The sequence below is a fragment of the Rhinatrema bivittatum genome, chromosome 4 (genome assembly GCF_901001135.1).
Source record: "Rhinatrema bivittatum chromosome 4, aRhiBiv1.1, whole genome shotgun sequence".
NCBI lineage: Eukaryota > Metazoa > Chordata > Amphibia > Gymnophiona > Rhinatrematidae > Rhinatrema > Rhinatrema bivittatum.
The window spans coordinates 37,291,149-37,317,110 of record NC_042618.1 but is presented as its reverse complement, the minus strand read 5'-3'; the positions used below and the strand labels follow the sequence as shown (position 1 = coordinate 37,317,110).

General features: G+C 42.5%; 1 protein-coding gene across 6 annotated transcripts in view; it reads right to left on the bottom strand.

Moving 5' to 3' along the window:
• PPP2R5C (protein phosphatase 2 regulatory subunit B'gamma) overlaps positions 1-25,962 on the bottom strand; it is a 424,506-nt gene that overhangs the window by 128,735 nt on the left and 269,809 nt on the right. For all 6 annotated transcript variants that reach the window (XM_029597955.1, XM_029597952.1, XM_029597951.1 and 3 more), the window contains 3 exons: positions 24,362-24,454; positions 24,130-24,260; positions 344-403 (listed from right to left, as the gene is read on the bottom strand). In XM_029597955.1, the coding sequence (XP_029453815.1) occupies positions 344-403; positions 24,130-24,260; positions 24,362-24,454 (284 nt within the window). The remainder of the gene's footprint in view (positions 1-343; positions 404-24,129; positions 24,261-24,361; positions 24,455-25,962) is intronic.

The window sequence follows — 25,962 nt, the reverse complement described above, 5'->3', positions numbered from 1 at the left end:
CACTCAGCAAACCCATTTAAAACATTTGTTGCATGTGGTAATATCTAAGCTCAAACACTTGTTTCCTGAAGTCTGTGTTTTGCAAACAAATATGTTCCCATCCAGAGTAATGAAACTAGATTGCTACTTAGTTCACATACAATGGTGACCTTCGACCGTTATGTCACACACTGTTCAACTTCCAACCCAAGAATACTTAACCTACTTCTACTTCCTATTTCAAAACCAAAGGTCTATTTTTACTTTTTCATTTAACGAATGATGAGGTTTCTTCTTAAGACAAACCATGCTGTGGAATGTAAAGTAAGAATTTACTGAAGGCACATCTACTATAGAAACTCACCTCCCCAAGATTTCCAGTAATTCTGCTATACCATTGTGATGTTCTGTTTCATAAATAAACCTGAAACAACAGAGAGAAACTCAAGCACATTTTTATTGTAGTTAATATTGAAAACTGAATGCTGAAAATTCAATTAGCACAAAAAGTTGTGAGAATAAACAGGATTTATCACGATGGAAAATAGTGCAGCTGTAAACACATTATAAATGCTGTGGGTTAACCTACACAGATGAAAGCACTTAAAAAGAATCAGTGCTGCTTATTCTTTGAAAAAAATGAAGTCCACAGGAGGCAGGAGGCTTAAGGGATCAAAGATGACAGGTTTTGGTAAGTCTGTTTTAAAAAGAAATCAGGATCTGCCAAAGCTAAAAAAACAAACAAAAAAAAAACAAACTTAAAATAAATTGACTTTTTTGTTTCAAAGTGCTGGGCAGCAAGTGAAGGCATCTCTCTAACCCTTTTCAGATTCTCTTTGGTTTGTCCTGGGGAACCTAGCCAACTAAGAGCCGATCCAAATGACCCACTTGCTTGCTCTGTTCATGAAAATTTAAACAGCATGAACTGAAAGAGTTGAGAGATGTTCTGTTGCCCAGCATTTTCTTGGATTCATTCAATTTTAGCTACACCATCCGATTTTCTTTTAAAGAGAGACTTGGTAAACCACAAACATATGTTTATAGAACTACCACCACTACAGAAAAGCAGTTGCCTAGTGTTCCCTGGAATATAAATACAATTTTGCCTTGGAGAAACAGACTATAAAGAAAAAAATTCAAAAGTACATGGTGCTGTCAATGCTAAGTAATAAATACAGTCCTTATGTAAATTAAGATTCCAGTAAACAAAAATCTCAGTAAAGATGAACAAAACTGATGTTTTACTACACCAAATCCTCAAACACACCAAATCCCTGCAGGCACAGGGAGAGCAAACCATAGATGTGTTCTCTTCCTGCTTAATATCCATATGTTGCAATCTGAATGCTATTCCATGAGTCACTCAGACTAGCACTGTGAAACGAAGCCTGTTGCTTTCACTTTCAAACTGACAGTATTACAGCAATACGGAAAGCCATGGAAAGCACTTCTATACTACTACCTTTCTAACTATCTCACAAAAAGTCAGCAGCAGTTTGTGTATAGGTGCAGTTGCATCACCCAAAAGACAACCCCTAAATAAAAAAAAAAAAAAAAGTTACAACAAAAGTTTTAAAAGCTATCCCATTGGCAGCACAAGTCTCTCTCTCTCTCTCCCTCCCTCCATTATAGTGACTCTCTCTCATACAAAGCCTCTTCGGTATAATTGAACACCTATAGTGATGGCAGCAGCAGGTGCCCCACAAACCAACAGGAAATCTGGAAGATTGGGGACCCTTATGCACAGCTGAATCCATCGCTCCTGCTGTGAAATGGAGATACAGCCCAAGGTCAGAAGTGGAAGCTGAGAAAGAGGAGCCCATTTTCCCATTGCTATAGGAGACTAAGGCCAGCAAAGCCTCAGGAGAGAGCATCCTCTCTCCACTGCCACCAGCAGAAAGGCAAGGCAGTGGGCTATGTATCAAGGAAACCAGGGTTCAAATCCCACTGCTGCTCCTTATGACCTTGGGCAAATCACTTCACCCTCAGATTGCAAGCCCTCAGGGGGACACAGAAATACTTACAGTACATGAAGTGTAATCTGCTTTGAAGTGCTAAAAAGCAGAATATGAAAAAAAAAAAGGAAGACTACAGAGATAAAAATGGTGTCAAGATCAGAAAAGGGATTCAAGACTACTCCCCCCCACCCCCCAAATGAACAAAATGAGTAATTTTACTATTACACCTAAAATTCACAAGGTCCATATTCAAAACTAATAGCGCTCTTCACATGCAAATATATGTTGATGAGGCTATTAATTATTCACCTGGGATACAGAAAAAAAAATGTACGCCCGATTTGCACATTTTATGCTCAGGCACTAATTTCTGAGCAGCCCAAAAAAGTGTACAGAAAAGCAGAAAATACTGTACATCCTCCGACTTAATATCATTGCAATAAGTCAGAGGAACCAAAAGGTAAAAAAAAAAAATTAAAAAAAAAAAAAGGCCCAGCGGGTCAGGTTAGGGAAACGGATGCTCAATTTTATGAGCATCCATTTTCCTAATCCATGGCTGTGCACAGGTTAGCAAAACAGGCACTTGAAAAATTGAGCGTCCCTTTTCCAAAACTGCTGACAGCCACCTCTCTTGGGCTTCCGTTGCTAAGGCGGTACTAGGGGTCACGCCTCCTTTTTAGCGCGACCCCTCATTTAAATACGGCATCGGACATGTTAGGAAAGTGGGTGCTAAACACCGAGTGCCTGTTTTCCCGAACGCTTTATTGTATCGGCCTGAATGTTACTAAGATAATCTATGATGCTGTCATTAACGTGGGAGGGGCCCCAGCCAGCCTGAGAGCAAGGAGATGCAGTGAAGAGCAAACCTAACAGGTCACTGAAACTGAAAGCTACAGAGAAGGGAGAGCAAAATACTTCTAAAGGGGACTGATATGAGAGGGAACAGAAGGTGTGAGGGAGGAAGAATTGGACGAGATTGCATCACCTAAGTCATGATCCACCAGCCAGCACTGCCAAAAAAAAAGTGTTAATATAAATTAATAGATAGGTATAAAAATAGGGCATTGGAAAATTCAATTTTGCTGCTGCTTCTCTTGCTCTTTAATCTAGAGCTGCCTCAGGGGCAATCAATGTAAGCAGGACTTATTGTACGCCTGCAGGGCCGATGCCACAGTATTGGCCGGATTTTAAATGCCCTGCGCACGTAAATCCGGCTGGATTTACGCGCGCATGGCTCTTGCGCGCCGGCGCACCTATTTTGCATAGGCCGCCGGCGCGTGCAGAGCCCCGGGATGCGTGTAAGTCCCGGGGCTTCGTAAAAGGGGCGTGTCGGGGCGTTCCGAAAATGACACCGCGTTTCGGGGGCGGGCCCGGGGGTGTGGCGCCGGCCCGGGGGCGTGGTCGAGGCCTCCGGACCAGCCCTTGGGTCGGGTGATGGCGCGCCAGCAGCCTGCTGGTGTGCGCAGATTTACGTCTGCTTTCAGCAGGCGTAAATCTGCCAACAAAGGTAAGGGGGGGGGTTTTAGATAGGGCCGGGGTGGGTTAGGTAGGGGAAGGGAGGGGGGCGAAGGAAAGTTCCCTCCGAGGCCACTCCGAAATCGGAGCGGCCACGGAGGGAACAGGCAGCGTGCACTGGGCTCGGCGCGCGCAGGTTACACAAATGTGCACCCCCTTGCGCGCGCCGACCCCGAAATCCAGCGTACTTTTGTTCGCGCCTGGTGCGCGAACAAAAGTATGCGCTCGCGCAAAATTATAAAATCTACCCCTATTTGTGCATCCACTATAACATACAACCTGTTTGATCATAAATCTCTACTTTGAACGTATGGTAATGCCATGTATCACCAATTGTGAAGATCACTTCATTCGATTTATATAATCAAAAAACAGATAGGAAATATGTGACTGTGGAGTCTGTCACCAAGGATTCAGCCCTTGTCTGTACTGCCAGAAAAACCATGAGGTTGGGTAAAACTAAGCTGTAATCCTCATTTAAGGCAGCAAAAATGATACAACTTTAATTTTTCTATAAACAGGATGAATTACTTTTGTGCAACAAGGCAGTTGGCCAGGGCCACGTTTTAAAAAATTATTTCATCTTTAATAAAAATGTGGTTACATGCTCCATAAGGAGATCATTAGCTATGTGGCTGGAAAAAAAGACAGCATGGTCCAAAGTTATTATAAAATTAGAAGATCAATTAGATTTGTTGAAAAATGATTTAGCACAGTGCAATGATGAGGTTCAAAGGAGGGAGTTTATAGAGTTATAATTCTTGTTAAATAATTTTCCCCATCATAGGGCACAATCATCTTTTTTTGGCAATAAGCTGGGCAAATTTACTGCTAAATTGTTTAGGAAGAACAGGTTTATAACGTATTTCCCGTCGATAGCAGGGCTGAATTAGCCATGCTGTCATGGGATCTGTCAATCGGGTCCGGGAGGCGGAGCTTTACAAAGCAGAGATTTAGATTTTAGCTCTCTGCGGCTGCGCTTGTGTTCCCGCGCAGGAAAGTAACATTCTCCTCAGTCTGTTTTTTCCGCGAGTGGGATCGCACGCGGGGCTGACTTCTCCTCAGCGTTTCTTATTTTTCTTGAAATGTCAAAAAAGCCGGGGTTTAAACCCTGTGTCTGTGGCAAGGTAATGTCGGTCACGGATGGCCATGACCAATGTTACCGATGCCTGGGACCAGAGTATAAATTATAAAATTGTGATTTTTGTGCTTGAATGTCCCCAAGAGCCCAAAAACAACGGGCCTACAGAATGCTTGAACTTTTCACTTTTTACGAGCCATCGGAGGCTCATTCTTCACTGGGTCCCTCGTCAAAGGCGGCTCCGTCACAAAAAAGCGTCGTCGTGGGATCCTCAACCCTCCAGGCTTGGAGGTAAGGACTTACCGAGCCGACATAGGCTTTCGGATCCGAGAGGACCGAAAGAGCCTCAGTGACCGGTGCAGGAAACAACGGCACCTAAAATTTTGGTGCCGACGACTTACGCGTCTGAAGCACCTTCTGTGCCCAAATTCACCACTGGCGCATAACACTTCTGCATCCGAATCGACATCGGCGCACAAGTTACCGGCGCGCACAGCGCAGGAAACATATGCACATAAGGTGCCGAAGACCTCTATACGTATGGCACCGGAGCCGTCTGAACGCACATCGCCGGAGACTTCTGTGCACTCGGCGCCGAAAACAACGGCGCCGACACCATCTGCGCGCATGGCGTTGATGACATGCGCATAAGTCTGTATATGCGCACAACTTACAAACATCGGCGCACATGGCGCCGAAGACATTGGCGCACTCGACAGCTCACAAATCGACGCACAGTGGACTACAAAAGTCCAAACCAACATATCATTCAATACTACATGGGGTAAAACAAAGGCATCAGTCTCCAGATGTACCTCATTCTACCTCTTCAGACTCTAATCCTATAGAGGTGAAGTCAAGATGAATCAGACGATCACTGTTGGGAGATGGAACCCACACAGGATAGTCGTCACACCATCACCATAGACGAGCACGTCACTCACATCAAAAAGTGGCGAAGACGAGAGATACATGGGCAGTGAGCCCTTCCACTTCTAGGTCATCTCACGACGAAGTGTAGATTCCTTATCTTGTAGACAATTAATACAAATCACTTGCTGCATCTACGTCCTCAGATAATTGTTAAGACCACAGAGGGCAAGATGAGGAACAAGTATGATATACCAACTGCTTCCCCTAAAATTCCTACGGTACCACCTAAAACAGGTGAACTACCAAAACAATCTGGTCGTTCAGCAATGCCTCCTCAAACGAAAGAGGCATTTTTTCAATTATCCCAATCATTGGTGGGGTTTTATGAAACTCTTCAATCATCCTTTAAGATGTCCAACAAACTATCAGTGAGTTCCCCGGAACACAGTATACATACTTCCAGAGAACCGTTGGTGGAACCTCCGGCATCCCCAATGACGAAACGACCAATTTCACCAATTAAACAGCAAGATACCCCTATAGATTCTTTGTCTCCACAAGCGTCCCCATTATCATCTACTGGATTCCCATCGGATCCACAAGAACAACCACAGCAACCATATTCTCCTCCAGAGGACCTGACATACCCAAAATTTTTAGAAAAATTGGACACGATACTACATCTAGAGGTCCAAAAAGAGACAGACCCTAGATCAGAAACCTTTGGTCTTCTAAAGATTTTCGATGCTCTGGGAGAACCAACATCTCTCCCACCACACGAATTATTACATACTGTCTTACAGAAGTCGTGGGAAACGCCTTATTCTCTATCAGCGGTTTCCAAGAAAACGGATATAAAATTCCGTATGCGAAAAACATTGCCTTACTCTATACCACAACTACCACATGCTTCAATTGTGGTAGAGTCAGCAATGCAAAGATTCAAAAAAGCAAAATCGCATGCCTCATATCCACCGGGCAAAGACAACCGGTGTTTAGATGACTTTGGCAGGAAGATGTATCACAACTCAATGTTGAATGCCCGCATTATGCACCATCAATTCTATATGGTACAATACCTATATGAGTGCATACAAGCCACGAAAGGTATGCTTTCCTCGACGGCGGATCAAGTACCACCACCTCTTTATGATATGGAGGAGTGTTCGACACCTTCTGCGATCAATAGATGAGGCATTTGAAACATCTTCTAGGGCATCTGCGACAGCCATCGCAGCTCGTAGGATGGCATGTTTACACTCTAGTACGATACGAGAAGATTTACACGAGAAGCTGACGAACCTCCCGTGTACAGGAGACAACCTGTTCGGAGAACAGTTTCAAGAAACAGTTGGAAAATTAAAGGAGGAAGCTTTAGCAGTCCAATCCTTAACGTCACAATCTCATTACTCGACCACGTGTCATTATGTGGGATCTACACGTAGACAATCCTATAACTGTAGGCCTTACAGGTCTTATCAATCCTTTCGTACACAGACGTATCCATCTTACCAGTGTCCTCCGCCGCAACAAAACACGACTCAACGTAGGGGTAAGTCACGTAACCAGAGACAGCAAACACAGCAACAGGCTACCGTAGTGAAATCAACACCATCTTTTTAATAACCCAGCCACCACCACCACATCAAGCACCACCTGGCAGAATTCATTCTTGCCTGGCAGCCTGGGAGAAAATAACAACCGATCAATGGGTTTTAGAGATAGTACTACATGGCTATCAATTCCAATTTACCACAAAACCCATACTACCTCACTTTTCCACTCTGAAGAGTCAAAGCTTCCAACCACAACTGGGGGAAGAGATTGCTTTGCTTCCCAAGCAGCAGGCCATTCGACGAATTTTCCCGAAAACCCAAAAAGCAGGGTTTTATTCCCCATACTTCCTCATACCCAAAAAGTCGGGTGGCCTTCGCCCCATATTAGATCTACGGGAATTGAATTGCATTCACAGTTACGTGTCATATTAGCGGCACAGTTACGAACTCTGTCTAGCTCTCCTAGTAATACTACCTACCTTCTTCTGTTTTGCATAACTTTGTAACACTTTATCTGCATACCTCCAGCTAACTCTGACTCTTAATTCCCCACAGAACTCTTAGACCGCCCGCCTGACACCGCCCATTGCCCACCACCCCACCCTTAACTCATCTCCACCCTATTTGAAATGTGTCTCCCAACTATACCTATCCTATACCACCCCTCTCTGCGCATAACTCGCCCGGCACACCCTCATCCCCCCATCCAGCGTCAATCCCTACTGCCCATCATGATCTCACCCCTTACACAATTTCTAGGCCTAGCCACGCTAGCCATCTCCCTTTTCAACGCACAATCCATCCTTAAGAAAGCCCCCATCATCCATGACCTGCTCATCGACTCCAATCCAGATATCTGTGCCATTACTGAGTCTTGGCTAAAGAACTCAGACCATGTTTTCATTAATCAGCTCCCTATACAGACCTATGACATCTTTTCTATCCCAAGGCCCAAAAAAAGAGGAGGAGGGATACTCCTGGCTGCCAAAAAAACACCTTAACCTCAAACTTCAAACCACTCACCCCCCCCCCCCAGATTAGAAATTGGGCTTTTTAAATCTAAAAATCTGCAGGTCTGCCTCATCTATGCCCCCCCCCCCCCAACAGGCCTACTCAAACAAGACCCTTCCCCCCCTCATTGAATACATTGCTGACAATATTAAGCCAGACACCCCCGCAGTGATACTCAGAGATTTCAATCTCCACGTAGATGTCCATCCTGCCACACCTGCCTGCGAAATCCTACTTGACTCCCTCAAGACCCTGGGCTTCAGATACATCATCTCCGTGCCAACGCATAAAGCAGGTCATACTCTCGACCTCCTCTTTGTTAATTCCTACATAATAGCACCCAATGCCCCGATAGCCACCCCTATCCCCATGGTCCGACCACTTCCTCATCAACGTCACCTCACAACCAATACCCCTTCTCCAATCTCACAATTACATAAAAAAAACAATCTCCTTCCATAAACCCTGTTCTTCAGAGGACCTCTCCCTAGCTTTCAACAAAGTATCCAAGAACCTCGACCTTACTAATCCAGATGCCACCCTACTTTCCTGGAATAAGCTTACCACTATTATAGCTGATGATATCTGCCCTATAATCCACAAAGTAATAACCCCCTCACAAACAGAATGAAAACCGTGGTACACCACCGAACTAAAAAAGATAAAACAAGACCTTAGATCTAAAGAACGCACGTGGCATAGACAACCCACACCCGCTCAAAAAGCTACTTACAAACACACCCTGCATACTTACCGTCAAGCCACGCTCCAAGCCAAACGAGACTTCTACGCATCTAAAATTCATGATTATCAATTTAATCCAAACGCCCTTTTCTCTTATGTTGCAGAACTCACAAAGCCTGCCCTTCACTCCTCCCATGAAGCGCATGGTTCGGAGAGAGGTATCTTTACAGGATACTAATGATGCATTAGAATTAGGGCATCCAGACAGTGAGGTTCCAATAATTAGAAAAGTAGTCCAAGTGCCTGTAACTAAAAACTCACCTGAGCTAAAAAATTCTAACTTATCCCTATCAATTAAAAAGCAGAATAAAAATACAAACAAAAAACAAACTTTGAAATGTTTCTATGCTAATGCCAGAAGTCTAAGTAGTAAGATGGGAGAATTAGAATGTATAGCAGTAAATGATGACATAGACTTGATTGGCATCTCAGAGACATGGTGGAAAGAGGATAACCAATGGGACAGTGCTATACCGGGGTACAAATTATATCGCAATGACAGAGAGGAGCACTCGGGAGGAGGTGTGGCGCTTTATGTCCAGGATGGCATAGAGTCCAACAGGATAAACATCCTGCATGAGACTAAATACAAAATTGAATCTTTATGGGTAGAAATCCCTTGTGTGTCAGGGAAGACTACAGTGATAGGGGTATACTACCGTCCACCTGGTCAAGATGGTGAGATGGACAGTGAAATGCTAAGAGAAATTAGGGAAGCTAACCAAATTGGTAGTGCAGTAATAATGGGAGATTTCAATTACCCCAATATAGACTGGGTAAATGTATCATCGGGTCACGCTAGAGAGATAACGTTCCTGGATGGAATAAATGATAGCTTTATGGAGCAATTGGTTCAGGAACAGATGAGAGAGGGAGCAATTTTAGATCTAATTCTCAGTGGAGCACAGGACTTGGTGAGAGAAGTAACGGTGGTGGGGCCGCTTGGCAATAGTGATCATAATATGATCAAATTTGATTTAATGACTGGAAAAGGAACAGTGTGCAAATCCAAGGCTCTCGTGCTAAACTTTCAAAAGGGAAACTTTGATAAAATGAGAAAAATTGTTAGAAAAAAAACTGAAAAGGAGCAGCTACAAAAGTAAAAAATGTCAAAGAGGCGTGGTCATTGTTAAAAAATACCATTCTAGAAGCACAGTCCAGATGTATTCCACACATTAAGAAAGGTGGAAAGAAGGCAAAACAATTACCGCATGGTTTAAAGGGGAGGTGAAAGAAGCTATTTTAGCCAAAAGATCTTCATTCAAAAATTGGAAGAAGGATCCAACAGAAGAAAATAGGATAAAGCATAAACATTGGCAAGTTAAATGTAAGACATTGATAAGACAGGCTAAGAGAGAATTTGAAAAGAAGTTGGCTGTAGAGGCAAAAACTCACAGTAAAAACTTTTTTAAGTATATCAGAAGCAGAAATCCTGTGAGGGAGTCAGTTGGACCGTTAGATGATCGAGGGGTTAAAGGGGCACTTAGAGAAGATAAGGCCATCGCGGAAAGATTAAATGATTTCTTTGCTTCGGTGTTTACTAAAGAGGATGTTGGGGAGGTACCCGTAATGGAGAAGGTTTTCATGGGTAATGATTCAGATGGACTGAATCAAATCACGGTGAACCTAGAAGATGTGGTAGGCCTGAATGACAAACTGAAGAGTAGTAAATCACCTGGACCGGATGGTATACACCCCAGAGTTCTGAAGGAACTACAAAATATGAAATTTCAGACCTATTAGTAAAAATTTGTAACTTATCATTAAAATCATCCATTGTACCTGAAGACTGGAGGATAGCAAATGTAACCCCAATATTTAAAAGGGCTCCAAGGGCGATCTGGGAAACTACAGACCGGTTAGCCTGACTTCAGTGCCAGGAAAAATAGTGGAAAGTGTTCTAAACATCAAAATCACAGAACATATAGAAAGACATGGTTTAATGGAACAAAGTCAGCATGGCTTTACGCAGGGCAAGTCTTGCCTCACAAATCTGCTTCACTTTTTTGAAGGAGTTAATAAACATGTGGATAAAGGTGAACCGGTAGATATAGTATACTTGGATTTTCAGAAGGCGTTTGACAAAGTTCCTCATGAGAGGCTTCTAGGAAAAGTAAAAAGTCATGGGATAGGTGGCGATGTCCTTTCGTGGATTGCAAACTGGCTAAAAGACAGAAAACAGAGAGTAGGATTAAATGGGCAATTTTCTCAGTGGAAGGGAGTGGACAGTGGAGTGCCTCAGGGATCTGTATTGGGACCCTTACTGTTCAATATATTTATAAATGATCTGGAAAGAAATACGACGAGTGAGATAATCAAATTTGCAGATGACACAAAATTGTTCAGAGTAGTTAAATCACAAGCAGATTGTGATAAATTGCAGGAAGACCTTGTGAGACTGGAAAATTGGGCATCCAAATGGCAGATGAAATTTAATGTGGATAAGTGCAAGGTGATGCATATAGGGAAAAATAACCCATGCTATAATTACACAATGTTGGGTTCCATATTAGGTGCTACAACCCAAGAAAGAGATCTAGGTGTCATAGTGGATAACACATTGAAATCGTCGGTGCAGTGTGCTGCGGCAGTCAAGAAAGCAAACAGAATGTTGGGAATTATTAGAAAAGGAATGGTGAATAAAACGGAAAATGTCATAATGCCTCTATCGCTCCATGGTGAGACCGCACCTTGAATACTGTGTACAATTCTTGTCGCCGCATCTCAAAAAAGATATAATTGCGATGGAGAAGGTACAGAGAAGGGCTACCAAAATGATAAGGGGAATGGAACAACTCCCCTATGAGGAAAGACTAAAGAGGTTAGGACTTTTCAGCTTGGAGAAGAGACGACTGAGGGGGGATATGATAGAGGTGTTTAAAATCATGAGAGGTCTAGAACGGGTAGATGTGAATCGGTTATTTACTCTTTCGGATAGTAGAAAGACTAGGGGGCACTCCATGAAGTTAGCATGGGGCACATTTAAAACTAATCGGAGAAAGTTCTTTTTTACTCAATGCACAATTAAACTCTGGAATTTGTTGCCAGAGAATGTGGTTAGTGCAGTTAGTATAGCTGTGTTTAAAAAAGGATTGGATAAGTTCTTGGAGAAGTCCATTACCTGCTATTAAGTTCACTTAGAGAATAGCCACTGCCATTAGTAATGGTTACATGGAATAGACTTAGTTTTTGGGTACTTGCCAGGTTCTTATGGCCTGGATTGGCCACTGTTGGAAACAGGATGCTGGGCTTGATGGACCCTTGGTCTGACCCAGTATGGCATTTTCTTATGTTCTTAAATGCGAAGAACTAGCAAAATACTTCAAGAACAAAATCGCCAATGTTCTTCTCCGTTTCCCCACCAAACCCTCCCCTACCGACCTACTCCCCAATAACAACAAAGTCAATCTTGGATCCCTTGAACTTACCACTATGAAGGAAACTGAATCCATCTTAAAAAAGATGAGACCAGCTACTCATATTGCAGACACAATCCCATCGAAAACTCTACTCTCCATCCCCACAGCCATTGCAAAACCTTTAGCTGTCATAATAAATTGCTCCCTTACATTTGGAATAGTCCCAGACCCGCTTCAACTTGCTGTCGTCAAGCCACTTCTAAAAAAAAAACAAAAACCCACCCTCGACCACACTGACCCTGCAAACTACAGGCCTATCTCCAACCTGCCTTTTATATCCAAAATTCTTGAAAAGGTAGTCAATGCGCAACTCACCGACTTCCTCGAAGACCACAATATCCTACACCCTTCACAGTATGGTTTTCGTAAAGATCGTAATACTGAAAAGCTATTACTCGCAATAATTGATACCGTCCTTAAAGGCATGGACCACGGCCAATCATACTTACTTGCACTCCTAGATATCTCAGCAGCCTTTCATATGGTCAACCACCAAATCCTAATCTCCCGACTGGCAGAGATAGGCATCTCCGACACAGCCCTATCATGGTTCTCCTCATACCTCACCCATAGAGAGTACTTAGTAAAAATTGATAACTCCGAATCTTCGCACATGCCCCTCACACAAGGTGTTCCCTACAGATCCTCTTTATCCTCCACCCTCTTCAATATATATCTACTGCCACTCTATCTGTTCTCTAATCTAGGCCTGAAATTCTTCCTGTATGCGGATGATGTACCAATACTTATCCCCATTCAGAAATCCCTCAAGGAAACACTGCAATTCTGGGAAACCTGCTTTGTGTCTATCAACTCCCTTCTATCCAACCTCCACCTTGCACTCAATACCTCAAAAACAGAAATCCTCATCCTTTCTAATCAACCAGACCATACTCTCCACCAAACCACTCAAAACACCACACAAACTCACACTCCTCTGCTCTCTATAAGAGACCTAGGTGTCTCCTAGACCAACACCTAAGTTTCAAACCCTAATTAAGTCGCTTCTGAAGGGGGGAGGGGGTTCTACAAACTCCACATTCTTAAAAAACTTAAACCTCTCCTTCACGCCCACGATTTCCGCACAGTTCTGCAAACGACCATTCTATCAAAACTGGACTACTATAACTCCCTTCTCTTAGGCCTCCCTGCTTCCAAACCCCTACAAATCCTGCAGAACGCCATGGCGAGAGTTATAACCAATACCCGAAAAAGGGACCACATAACTCCCATTTTAAAAGATCTGCACTGGCTCCCCATTTCTTTCCGTACTCTATACAAAACACTTACCATCTTACACAACACACTACACAAAAACAATTCCCCCTGGCTCAAAGAAATGCCACGCTTCCGATCCTCTAACCGCCCTACCAGAGCTAGGAGCCCTTCACACCCCATCAATCAAAACTGCATGCCTCACTACCACTAGAGAACGGGCCTTCTTCATTGCTGGCCCCACCCTTTGGAACTCCCTTCCTGCTGACCTCCATTTAGAACCATCCCTAAACCAATTCAAAAAAGGAATCACGACATGGCTGTTCAAGCTGGCCTATCCTGACACTAATCAAACCCAGACAGTGATCTCCGTTGAACCACCCTAGCTCCTTAGCCATCCACCCTCACCACCAGTACTTTCACCCCAGTACTACCCTCCCTCCCAGCCCCCCTGCAATTCGCCTTTGTCTGTACATAAGTTTATACTGTTAACCCAGTTGTGACATGCTCTGTGAATTTGTTGTGATTCTGTTCTTCGATTTTGACTTTAGTAATTTTTTGGTTATCCATCTCCTTTACTTCTTCACTCTTTCCTCCCTCCCTCCCTTTCCCAAGTTATCGACCTTTGCCCCCCCTCCTCATATAGCTAGCCCTTTATCATCGTTCACTGTAATTTCCTCCTTCTCAATTACTTGTAAACCGACATGATGTGTCCTACGAATGCCGGTATATAAAAGCTCATAAATAAACATGGCGGCGGCTATCTTCACAATGCCCAACACCAGGCTACACATGAGATGCCTGCAATGGGGACTAAAACGTCAATGGAAACAACACTCACAACCTTTGACACAGAAGCTATCGTTGACTTCCGAGATGAAACAGGACATAACATGGTGGCTCCTGCACTCCACCCTGTCCAAAGGAGCAGTATTTAGTCCTCCTCCTCCACAACGCAGTCTTAACCACAGATGCGTCTCGCAAGGGATGGGGAGCACATCTCGAGATTTACGAAACACAAGGATTATGGACAATCTCCGAGCAGATCCTGCAGATAAATTTATTAGAGCTCAGAGCAATTCGAAATGCATTGCAAGTGTTTCAAGATCACTTAAAGGGTCGCAGAGTCATGATCTACACAGACAATCAAGTGGCAATGTTTTATATCAACAAGCAAGGAGGGTCCGGTTCATGGTCCCTTTACAAGGAGACCCTGACAATCTTCAAACATGGTCACCAACATTGCATACATCTGCAAGTAACTTATATACCAGGAGTAGCAAATACAAGAGCGGACAGGCTAAGTCGCATCTTTCATCCTCACGAATGGACACTAAAATTCAGAGATAGCCCAAGGCATCTTCAGGCAATGGGGGACGCCCTTGATAGATCTCTTTGCAACAGAGATCAATGCTCAGGTTCCCAAATTTTTCTCAATATGACCAAGTCAGTTCAGGATCGCCCAGGATGCCTTCCTCATTCCGTGGATGACAGGCCTCCTGTATACCTTTCCTCCCATACCACTCATAACAAGGACAATTCAAAAGTGATACTGATAGCTCCAGTCTGGCCAAGACAACCGTGGTACAGTTTACTTCTCTGACAGTCCATCATGGACCCCATTCGATTACCGAATCGCCCAGATCTTCTCTTCCAAGATCAAGGAACGCTTCTACACCCACTACACTCATCTCTCCATTTGACAGCATGGAGATTGAGAGAACAGAAGAGGGAGTTTCCACTTCGGCACAATCCATTTTGTTAGAATCCAGGAAACTCTCAACAAGGAAAAACTATAGTTATAAATGGAAATGATACTCGACCTGGTGCACTTCTAACGGTGTACCACAATTAGACTGTTCACCTGAGTTACTCATGGATTATCTACATACACTGTACACAGCTGGTCTTGCAACATCATCCATTAGGGTTCATCTCAGTGCCATAGTGGCATAACACAGACCGCTTAACAATATTCCTATTTCCAATCACCCCTTACTATCTCGTTTCATCAAGGGGTTAACTCACCTTCGCCCTCCGATCTCCAAACCTCCAGTTCCGTGGAACCTCAACATAGTTCTTGAACAGCTTATGCTTTTGCAGTTTGAGCCCATGGACTCAGCACATATTAAACACCTCACATGGAAGGTGGTGTTACTGGTTGCAGTAACATCAGCACGACGAGTCATTGAATTACAGGCCTTGGTCCATTATTCTCCGTATTTACAGTTTCATCACCAAAAAGTAGTTCTCCGAACTCAGCAATCCTTCCTACCAAAAGTGGTTTCTCAATTCCATCTCAATCAGACCACAGAACTGCCCATCTTTTTCCCTAAACCTCATGCAAATTAAAGGGAAAAATTACTACATACACTAGATTGCAAAAGAGCTTTAGCATACTACAAAGAAAGAACAAACTCTGACTCCCATGTTTCTCAACTCTTTGTCTCTTTCGACCCGAACGCTCCTGGACTTCCAGTGGCTAAACGCATCATCTCCAGCTGGATAGCACAGTGCATCAAGTTCTGCTACGACAAACAGAACCTAAAGCTACATTCTGTTCCCAAAGCTTACCAAGTTAGAGCAGTGGCGGCCTCCTTGGCACACCTTAAACATGTACAACCCATTGACATTTGTAAGGCAGCTACATGGTCATTGCTCCATACCTTCACATTGCACTACTGCCTTGATCAACAAGCAGCCGCTGATGCGAAGATAGGACACGCAATCCTGCAATCTCTATCCTCTTGTACATGGTGAATGCCACACTGTTCACGATCACGTACAAACATATATACCATAAACAACGTGATCAGGAGCTTGGGACTCCCATGACAGCATGGCTAATTCAGCCCTGCTATCAATGGGAAAAAGCAAGTTTTCTTACCGTAAATGGTGTTTCCGTAAATAGCAGGATGAATTAGCCATGCTGACCCACCCTCCTGCGCGGGAACACACGCACAGCTGCAGAGAGCTAAAATCTAAATCTCTGCTTTGTAAAGCTCTGCCTCCCGGACCTGATTGACAGATCCCATGACAGCATGGCTAATTCATCCTGCTATCTACGGAAACACCGTTTACGGTAAGCAAACTTGCTTTTCCCACAATTAAAAATGTGAGTGTAAATCTGTTTCATATCTTAAGTAAAATCTGAGGTCTTCGCTTCTTATTATGGGCATTTATATTCTTTGGGTCATGAGGACTTGCAAACTAGGGAATCTTTTGAGAGGTTAAATTTACCCCAACTGCCTCAAATACAATTGGAGAAACTGAATGTAACTATTTCCCCACATGAGGTGATGTTTGTAATTGTCTCTCTTCTCTCTTTAAAGTCTCTGGGTGCTGATGGACTGAATTCAGATTTATATAAAATCTTAGCCATCCAAATAGCTCGACCCTTATGTAAAATATATTAAAATATGGTGCACCAAAATAAGCTCCCCCACACTGTGCAGGAAGTGGTTATTTCTCTCATTCGTAAAGAGGGGCATGATTTGCTGGCATCTTATAGGCCCATTTCGCTCTTAAATAAATGCTAAAATATATGTAAAGATTCTAGCCAATCTGTTAACATATTTTGCCTTGTTTGGTATCTAAATCCCAAGTGGGTTTTGTGGCAGGACGCAGTTCCTATAGGAATGAGTGGAACATATTAAATATTCTGGGAGCTTGTAGGTACAGAGCAGGATGCAAAGGTGGCCTGTGATAAGGGCTCCTGGTCCATTTTCTTTCAAACTTTGCAGAAAATGGGAATTTCCAAGCGATATTATGGCATATTTACAGGTTTTATATGTTAATTCAACTGCTCTGTGTTGATCAATGGTTGTTTCCTGCTTCAGTGAGATAAGAGGCAAAGCTGTCCTTTGTCGCCTCCTCTTTTTATTCTATCACGTGAACCCTTAGTACAGAATAGACCCACATATCTGGAGTATTCCCATTGGAAGTCTTAGTTAAGCTGCTTTTATTTGCAGATGACATCTTGCTCCTTTTATCTAAAGTCAAGCAATTTCTACCCTAGGTCCTTGAAATTTTGTGAGTTTTTGGTAGTTTTCGGGTCTCAAATTGAATTTGGACAAGTTAGGTTTGATATGACTAGGGGACTAACATCTACTTAGGATTCATTTCCATTTATGGGGGCGGACAGGAAGCTTAAGTACTTGGGGGTCTGGATACCTTCTGATTTCTCTCAGTTCCCAGGATACTGAATATTTATTTTTTTAATCAAAGATCAGATAATTGGACTCAATTTCCTCTTTCTTTTCAAGGTAGAATTGCTCTGATGAAAATGGTACTGTTTCCTAAACTGCTTTACGTTCTCAGTATGCTTTCCATTTTATTACGAGATACAGATGTTAATAGGCTAAATAGTCTGTGTTCTCGTTTCATTTGGAAGGGCAAGCAACCTAGAGTGAGTCTGAAGAGGTTAATGCTCTCTGTGAAAGATAGAGGACTAAATTTCCCTAATTTTTATAACACAGCAGATAGGACTTGTAAGTGGTAGGAGGGGTTCTGTAACCTGATACTGTGTTTCTCATTTCCCCCTTATTCACACACATACTGAGGCCAGCAATGCTACAGCCAATTACCTCTATACCTATACAAACCGAATAGTTCAGAAAAGATCACATGTTTTATCCACAGAATCAAACTTTTGTCAGACCTTGCAGGGATAGCATTTAGAAGAAAATAAACAGTACATGTCTCTAAAGTCCTTGCTACTTAGCACCGGTTTTTTTATTAAATAAAGCCCTCATCATTAGTGAATTGAAACATGCCAGAAACCTTAATTTGCTTGGAGTATTAATAAAAATAACTAGCTGGCTAGCCCTCCCAACTTTAGATTACCTTCTGTTCCCCTCTGGAGCAGTCTCTGCCTGGAGGTCTCGGAGACTGTCTCTGGTGAAGAGTGTGTGCATTCTTGGCCCCTGTTGCGGAGTGGGCTGAGCTGGCTTGTCTCAGACAGGGAAAAGGGAAGCCATCTTCAGTACAGGCAGCCAAGGTCACAGCAGGAATCTCTTACTTGAAAATGTCTCATCTCTGAGCCAGGAGCTCTCCCTTCGTGGCTGGGAGGGGCAAGGGTGATGCCCTGGGGATCATCTTCAGGTGTAATAGTCTCTCTTTCAGACATGCAAATGTAAACAGCTCATGCATGGTCAAGCTGGCCCCACTTTCTCCATTGGGGGGGGGGGGGGTGTCACTGCTTCTGCTTGTGGTTTATCTGGACTGGGTCCGGTCATGTCTTGACTACTGCGGTTCACTATGTTGGTGATTCTCCTCATTTCAGATTGCTGACCCCTCTTTCTCATTGGAGGGGGGGGGGGGGGGGGGGGAGGTCACTGCTCCTGTCTGATCAACTGTCCTTGGATAGGCTGTTTTTCTGCTCTGGGTAGAATTGTTTGTCTCGTAAGGCAGCTTACTTCATTATTTGGAAAGAAGCTTAGCCCTTTAACAAGCAGATCAGATAAGCTGGGTGACACTGTTCTGGTTTTCTTTGCTGTCTCAGTGTTCCTTAGCTGGAACGTACATGTCCATGTTCATTGAAGTTAGAATTCATTTTTGTTGCATACAGTCGTAGAACCTCTGGTATCTCTCCCTTACAGGCTCTTGGCAGATTAGGTGGGTGTTACTCAGCATTATGTTGACCTAGATACTGAGAAGCAAATAGTATCTCCACTTGAATTGAAATATATGATGCAGAAAGGGCCCAATTACCTCATGATCTTGCTTTTTCAGGTTTTGATTTGTTCAGTGAGGGCTGCATTGATGTTTCTAAGACACAGTATGGTGTATCCATTACTGTTTCTCACCTGCTGCCTTTTTTTGGGGAATCCCTTTTCCTCACCAGCCGGTGGTTGAAGAGAGACCCTGATGTGGGGAATGAGAAAAGAGGGATTTCTAATTTGTTTAGACAAAGTTGTGTGAAGAAATTCACACAAGGCTCCTGCTCCGCGATGCTAATTGCAGCACGGAAAAACGAAGACTGAAGGGAGACCCCTGTGGCTCGAGGGATCATGGCATGCTGGGCATGCTCAGAGGGCTAAGTATGCCAGTCAAAAGTTTCTAGAAACTTTGACAGAAAGATTTCCGTGATAGGGCTCCGTCAGTCACATCACCCATATGTGAGGACTAGCATCCTGCTTGTCCTGGGATAATAGGGATATATTTTGACCATTGGAGATTTGATGGTTACTAATTCTAAAACTATAGTATCCTTTAAGGTGAATTTGCAGAAGGGATTTATGAGATGGGATTCCTTCATGTATCTGCAGTTGTGCCATATCTCCCTTATTGCAAAATCCACCTTGCCTTTAGATTTGCAACTGTCTCTCTTTTTAGATTTGAGTGTACAACAGACCATTTCTATTTCTCATCTGCATAAGTTTCTTATCATTATTCAAGATCTGACCATTTTCTCAACCTTAGAGGATGTCTGACAACAAGACTGCAATAAGAATTTTACTCCACAGGCTGTGCCTCCTTGACTATCGAGATTTCTGTTAAGTGTTGATTTGCGTGAATTGCAATACCGAATCCTTCATAGAATTATTATTCCACCTACTAGAGCTAAATTGATAGGTTTTTATACTTTATTACTGTGGAGCTCAAAGTATACTTCTGCATTGTTTGCGGGATTGCTCTCATATTCAAACCTTTTGGAGGACTGTTATACACTATTTGAGTTTAATCGCGGCAAAAGCAGTACTATTTTCTCTTGAATATAGTACATTTATTTAAAAATATGTATCGCTTTCCAGATTATACTTAAAACTATAAAACAAAATACAATACATAAAACAAACAAAACGATAAAACCAAAACCACCAAAACAAGCACCATATGTAATCTGCATATTTCAGTTTCAAAGACACCAGTCAATCAGGCCGATACAGTAAGGACGCACTCTCATTTGCCGCGTGCACAGTTTGTATCACATACCGCTCGATACAGTATTCAAATGAGACGCAAATTCAAGCCGCGTCCAAAGCGCGTCCATGAAGCGGTAGGCGTGCACAATCCATTTTACTGTATAGAGCGGTATACAGCGCCTATACAGTATCCTGGGTGCGCTGGTACCTGTCATTTCAAATGTCATTTGAAATGTCATTCCATTAGGAAAGTGGATGGATCTCCTACAGACCCCGCTGCCTTGAGCGCCGGCGCCATCAAGCCCCAGCAGCTGGCGATCGGCGGCAGGGAGCGCAACAAAGCACCTGTGTGCGCAGCTCTGATTTTCCGCCTCCTTCGGACGGGCAAGAGAGACGAAATTTCACGGGCAAACTTTCCCCCATCCCCCACTCACCTGCCCTGGCCGCGACCACACAAGCCCCCAGCAGCAGAAGGGCGTCCATGGGTGCCGGTCTCCCGTGCGGGTGTGCTGACAGCTCCGGAGCAGCCCCAGTCCTCTCTCCCCTCCTCCCGAGGCGCGCACCGCGGCTCCCCTGCCTCCCGGGGGAAGCCGGCGGCGAGAATGGCTTCAGCAGCCCAGGGCGGATTGGTCGCTCCCCAAGTGAGGCAGCTTCCAGCAGCCCCCGCCGGCAAAGGTGCATGAACACACGCCTGTACGCCCGGCTGGACGTCAGAGGTCACGGTGTGCGTTCATGCACCTTCGCTGCCTTGAGTGCCCAAATTGCTCCGGAGCTGTCAGCGTGCCCGCACAGGAGACCAGCACCCATGGACGCCCTTCTGCTGCTGCTGCTGCTGGGGGCTTGCGTGGCCGCGGCCAGGGCAGGTGAGCAGGGGCTGGGGGAAAGTTTGTCCGTGAAATTTCATCTCTCTCTTGCCCGTCCGAAGGAGGCAGAAAATTGGAGCTGCGCGCACAGGTGCTTTGTTGCACTCCCTGCCACCGATCGCCGGCTGCTGGGGCTTGCCTGACGCTTGTCAAGCTGGCAATCCCCGATGCCAGGGTGTAATACAGAAATGATTTTCGCCCTGTGCCTTGCTTTATTTTTTGCAATAATTTTCCCCCTTGTGCGAGAAGCATTTTTTTCTGTGGATTGGGTTGGTTTGGGACTGGGCGGCTAAGTTCACCACACTAACGCCAGGGTCAGGGTAGGCGGTAAATTTGCAGGTTAAAGACGCGGCAAAATAGCTGGTTAAAAAGGCGATAATCTGGGCGCACGTTACTGTATCGGAATCCAATCATTAACATATCATATACATGCCGCGGGCGGAAAGGGATACGCGTCGATTTCAAGAAGCGGTAAGGACACGTAAAACCGGATACTGAATCGTGGGTTAGACATACGCGTCCAAATTGTGCGTACAAAGCGGGTTAGAAACAGGGTAACCGCAGCCGCGCTTTACTGTATCGGCCTGAATGTAAGTAACATAACTGAGAACTACACCCCCCCATCCAAGTGACCAATGATGCTAAACCTTCTGATATCAGCCACATTTTAAACTTTTTCCAGAATTTGAACAGATCACTCTCTTCATTCATTTCTAATAGGAAAGTTTTACACTAGTATGGGATTGCAGCTGAAAGTACCCGATTAAGTAGTCTAACATGTTTAAAAGCTTGAGCCACAGGAAGTTGGATCAAACAATGGGAATTAGATCTTAAATTCCGTCCTGTACACTGCCAACTCAAACAAGTTCTAAGTTGCGAAGGTCCAACTCCTCTCAAAAATTTTGAAAGTCAACACTAATCGGGGAAATTTTAAATGCCTGGTGCACGCAAATACCAGGAGATATGCAGATGTTAGAAAATCGGCGTGTCCAAATGCATTTGCCGGGAACCGCACACACAGACAGCCGCACATACTTTTGATAGTTTACCCCAAGCACTTAAAATTTTCAATTTTTATTGGCATTTCCAGTAACAGCGGACCTGCTGAATCCCATGTAGATTTTCCCAACACTTTATATTGAACTATTTGGATAAAAATGTACTTATTACAACATTTTATAGACTGTTTTTATCTAAAGCCTATCTGCTTATTAAGAAATGCATTTTATTTAATTGGGTTAAAGAGTCACCTCCAGTTTTTGCTGAATAGAAGAACGGATGATGGCGATGATCTATATGGAATACTGTACATTTAATTCCAAAACTGGTAATGACTATGCTAACTTTTGATACATTTGGACTCTTTTCGTTAATGACTTTCCAGAAGAATATGAGAAAATAGTGCGACAGAGACAATTAGTAGAGATCCTGGAACACTGCTTGAAGTTTGACAACAGTATCAGTCAATTTATATGCAAAGCTGCCCTATCTCCAACCCTTTGTTTAGGTTGTTGCTGCCAAGTTTGATTTTGTTAGTATTATTAACTGTGTTGGATTATTGGGGAAAAAACTTGGCGATAATCCAGTTTGTGAAATTGTTACATCTTCTATGCAATATCAATAAAAATTGTTAAACCATAAAAGTGTGGCTACATTTAAATTAACTAAAAACTTATAATAAAGCCAGTAGACTTAAGTCTCCCTCTTCCTCATCAGTTCCAAACCATCAACCGGGTGCCACTTCAAAAACACTGAGCAAATGGGCAAGAGAACAATATTAACAAGAGGAGGGGAAAAAGGAATCTAAGGACCCCACTAGTCTGCTTTTCAGCTCACATGTAATTTAATTTTAGCTTCTTCTCCCCCCTTTCAAATTATTTTGCTGTCTTATTGTATTATATTAGTTCTTTTTGTACCAATTTTAGTTTTTTAAATTTTCTTATGAGCACTACTACTTTAAGTTCTCTCACTTATTTGTATAGATACCTTTTCTGCAGGCTAGAGTGAGTAAACATCCTACTGAATTCCTGAAAGCATATATCTAATATTTGCCAAATGTTCAGTGTTCCCTGCTATCAGGGCCAGCAGAAGCACTAGGCGAGCTAGGCCTGGGCCTAGGGCGCTGACCATTAGGGAGTCTGCGAGTGGTAGCGGCAAAGAGGAGTGGAGATTCGGCAGGCCGTGCACTGCTCACTGCCCAGAAAACAGAGAGGTAGGAGTTGGGGCCGCGACCAGGGAGGTGGTGGGCACCAGCCCTGCCTGCTATGACTAGGACCCTGTCCTGATTTGTGCCCTCCAAAGATCAACAAAACATACCACCACCACCACATGGTTTTTTCCAAAGCCTCTCTCATTTAATTTTATTTATTCATCTACATTTCCCCTCTCTCCATTAATTATGTCTCAGCAAAAAAATTAACTTACATTTTTAGTTAATTTTCAAAATTTTCTCACTTTTCAGTTCCACAGAAAGACAATGTGATGATTCTTATTAAACCATACTGGAGGAAATACTGGAAACTAACAGATATGGTAAACCAAGATAATTAAAGCAGAAGACAGACTAGATCCTGAGGAGGTATAAAAACTCAAAATTCTCAGACAGGGTAGGACTTATGTTTTCTGATATTCTGAGAAGAGCCAGCACAGGCAAACAAACATGAGAAAAGATTAGACAAAAATATAGATAATACCAAGTTTATTACACCATGAGCCAGCTTTCTGGGAATAGTATGAAAGACCATGATAGGCAGCAGATTTGTTATTTTCTATTGCTTTATGGCCTTTGTATTTTTTTTCCTTTCTTGAAACAAACATGGTGGGCTTAAAACATGGCCCAGCAAAGATGTAGATCAACATAACACAATGTTTGCAACAATTAGGTTTACTTCGGTTGCTTGTACTAGCTATTTTGAATTTATCAGATACTAGAAAGTCCAATTTGACAATTTTAAAACCCAAGATTAAGGACAGGTCATTGATTTTACATAAATATGTGCAACCTAAACAGTCCAATCAAACATACTGATGAAGAATAATTCTGACATACCTATAAAATATATTATTTATTTGTTTCCTGATGTAAGCTCTTAGGCCTAAAAATTTTCCATAGATTCTGTGAAGTGTAGTTTTAAGAAAATCTCTTTCACGAGGATCCTCACTGTCAAAGAGCTCTAAAAGCTGTGGAAGACACAGAAATATACTTAGCTTAAAAGAAACAAAAAAGTACAAACTTCAACAGATGATTTAAGATTAGTCATATACATTTACTTTTTTCTTACCTGCAATACAAACTTTTGATCAATATATTTCTTAGCTACATTAGGTTGGAAATCTGGAGATTCTAAAAATCTTAGGAAGAATTCATAAACAAGCTGAAATATAACCACAGAGAAACAAATAGTTATTTTTTCAAATATTGACCATTTACACGCATTAACAAAGAAAGGATGTCAGGAGTCAGAGTACTGTGCTCCAGGCTAATCGGCTAACCCAAATTAAGTTATAACATTTATTTTGTTTAAGAAACAGTAGGAAAGGTACATACACTTTACAACTGTCTAAAGAAATAAATGTATTGAATGCATTTGTTGGACACTGTGTGAAGATTGGTGACTTTTGCTCTCTTCATGAAACTGTTTTTGTTTTTTTTAATTCTTATATATCAAAATTTTTTATATGTAGATGTGAAATTTTAATATATGTAGTATTCCATTTTGAATCACTTCCTTCTGAAGCAGTCCTTGACCGTGCAAAAGATGGACCATGTCTGGGAATATGTAGAACTTTGCTCAACAAATATTGTCACATTGCACCCTTTCAAGTAGTGTGTGTTTTTTTTAATTTATCACAAATGACCCATGTAATGTGGCTTGATTGTGCTGGAGTTCTCTAGAAATTGTTGATGCTTTGAGTTTCTTCAGTAGAATTATTGGATAATTTGACTTCAATACATTTGATCCCTAATACTTGATTCTTCCATTGGAATTTTGAATGCACTTCTATGATATAAGAATTGTTATACTTTGCTATTATCTTTACTGGCACTTTGGATGTGTTTATAAGACCCGAGAAGATATGCAATGCTTTTGCTACTTTTGATTGTGAGGTTTGGACTCTTCAAATGATGGATTTTTACTTCTTTTTAAATTATGTTGTGTTTTTGTTTTAAATTTTATGTTTTTCTCTTTGTTGCAAAAAGTTATTTTGTATAAATATTGTGTCTTTAGTATCTTTGTAATAATAAAAATTGATAACTTAAGAACATGGCTCACAGGATGGCCCCGCGAGCTGCTGTACTCATCCCGATGCCACCAAGACTGGCCCTGGATGACGACGGCACTAGGAATAACAAAAAGATAGATGCTGTAGTCTTTTTCAATTTCTTTATTGAGGTGGAGACATGAAAATTAGCCCGACTCTGGCCGAGTTTCGCCGCTTAAAACGGCTGCCTCAGGGGCTAAAAAATAAATGAACAATATAAAACAATATGAAAACAATATTAAAAAGAATCCAATCATACAATAATAAATAAACTGATGAATCTAAAATATATAATAACTTATCAAATTATCTATTAATAAAAATGTTAAGATGACGGTGACATATAGAAACATATTATTAACTACTAAATCTTATAAAATCTTCACGGTTAAAACAAATACTCTGATCAATTAAAACAATATTGGTATGATATATACTCAAGTTAAGAGACTGTATTACCTTGTATGAAATGTCTTGAGTTCCCAATTTAGTTCAGACAAAATGTTATTGTATGATTGGATTCTTTTTAATATTGTTTTCATATTGTTTTATATTGTTCATTTATTTTTTAGCCCCTGAGGCAGCCGTTTTAAGCGGCGAAACTCGGCCAGAGTCGGGC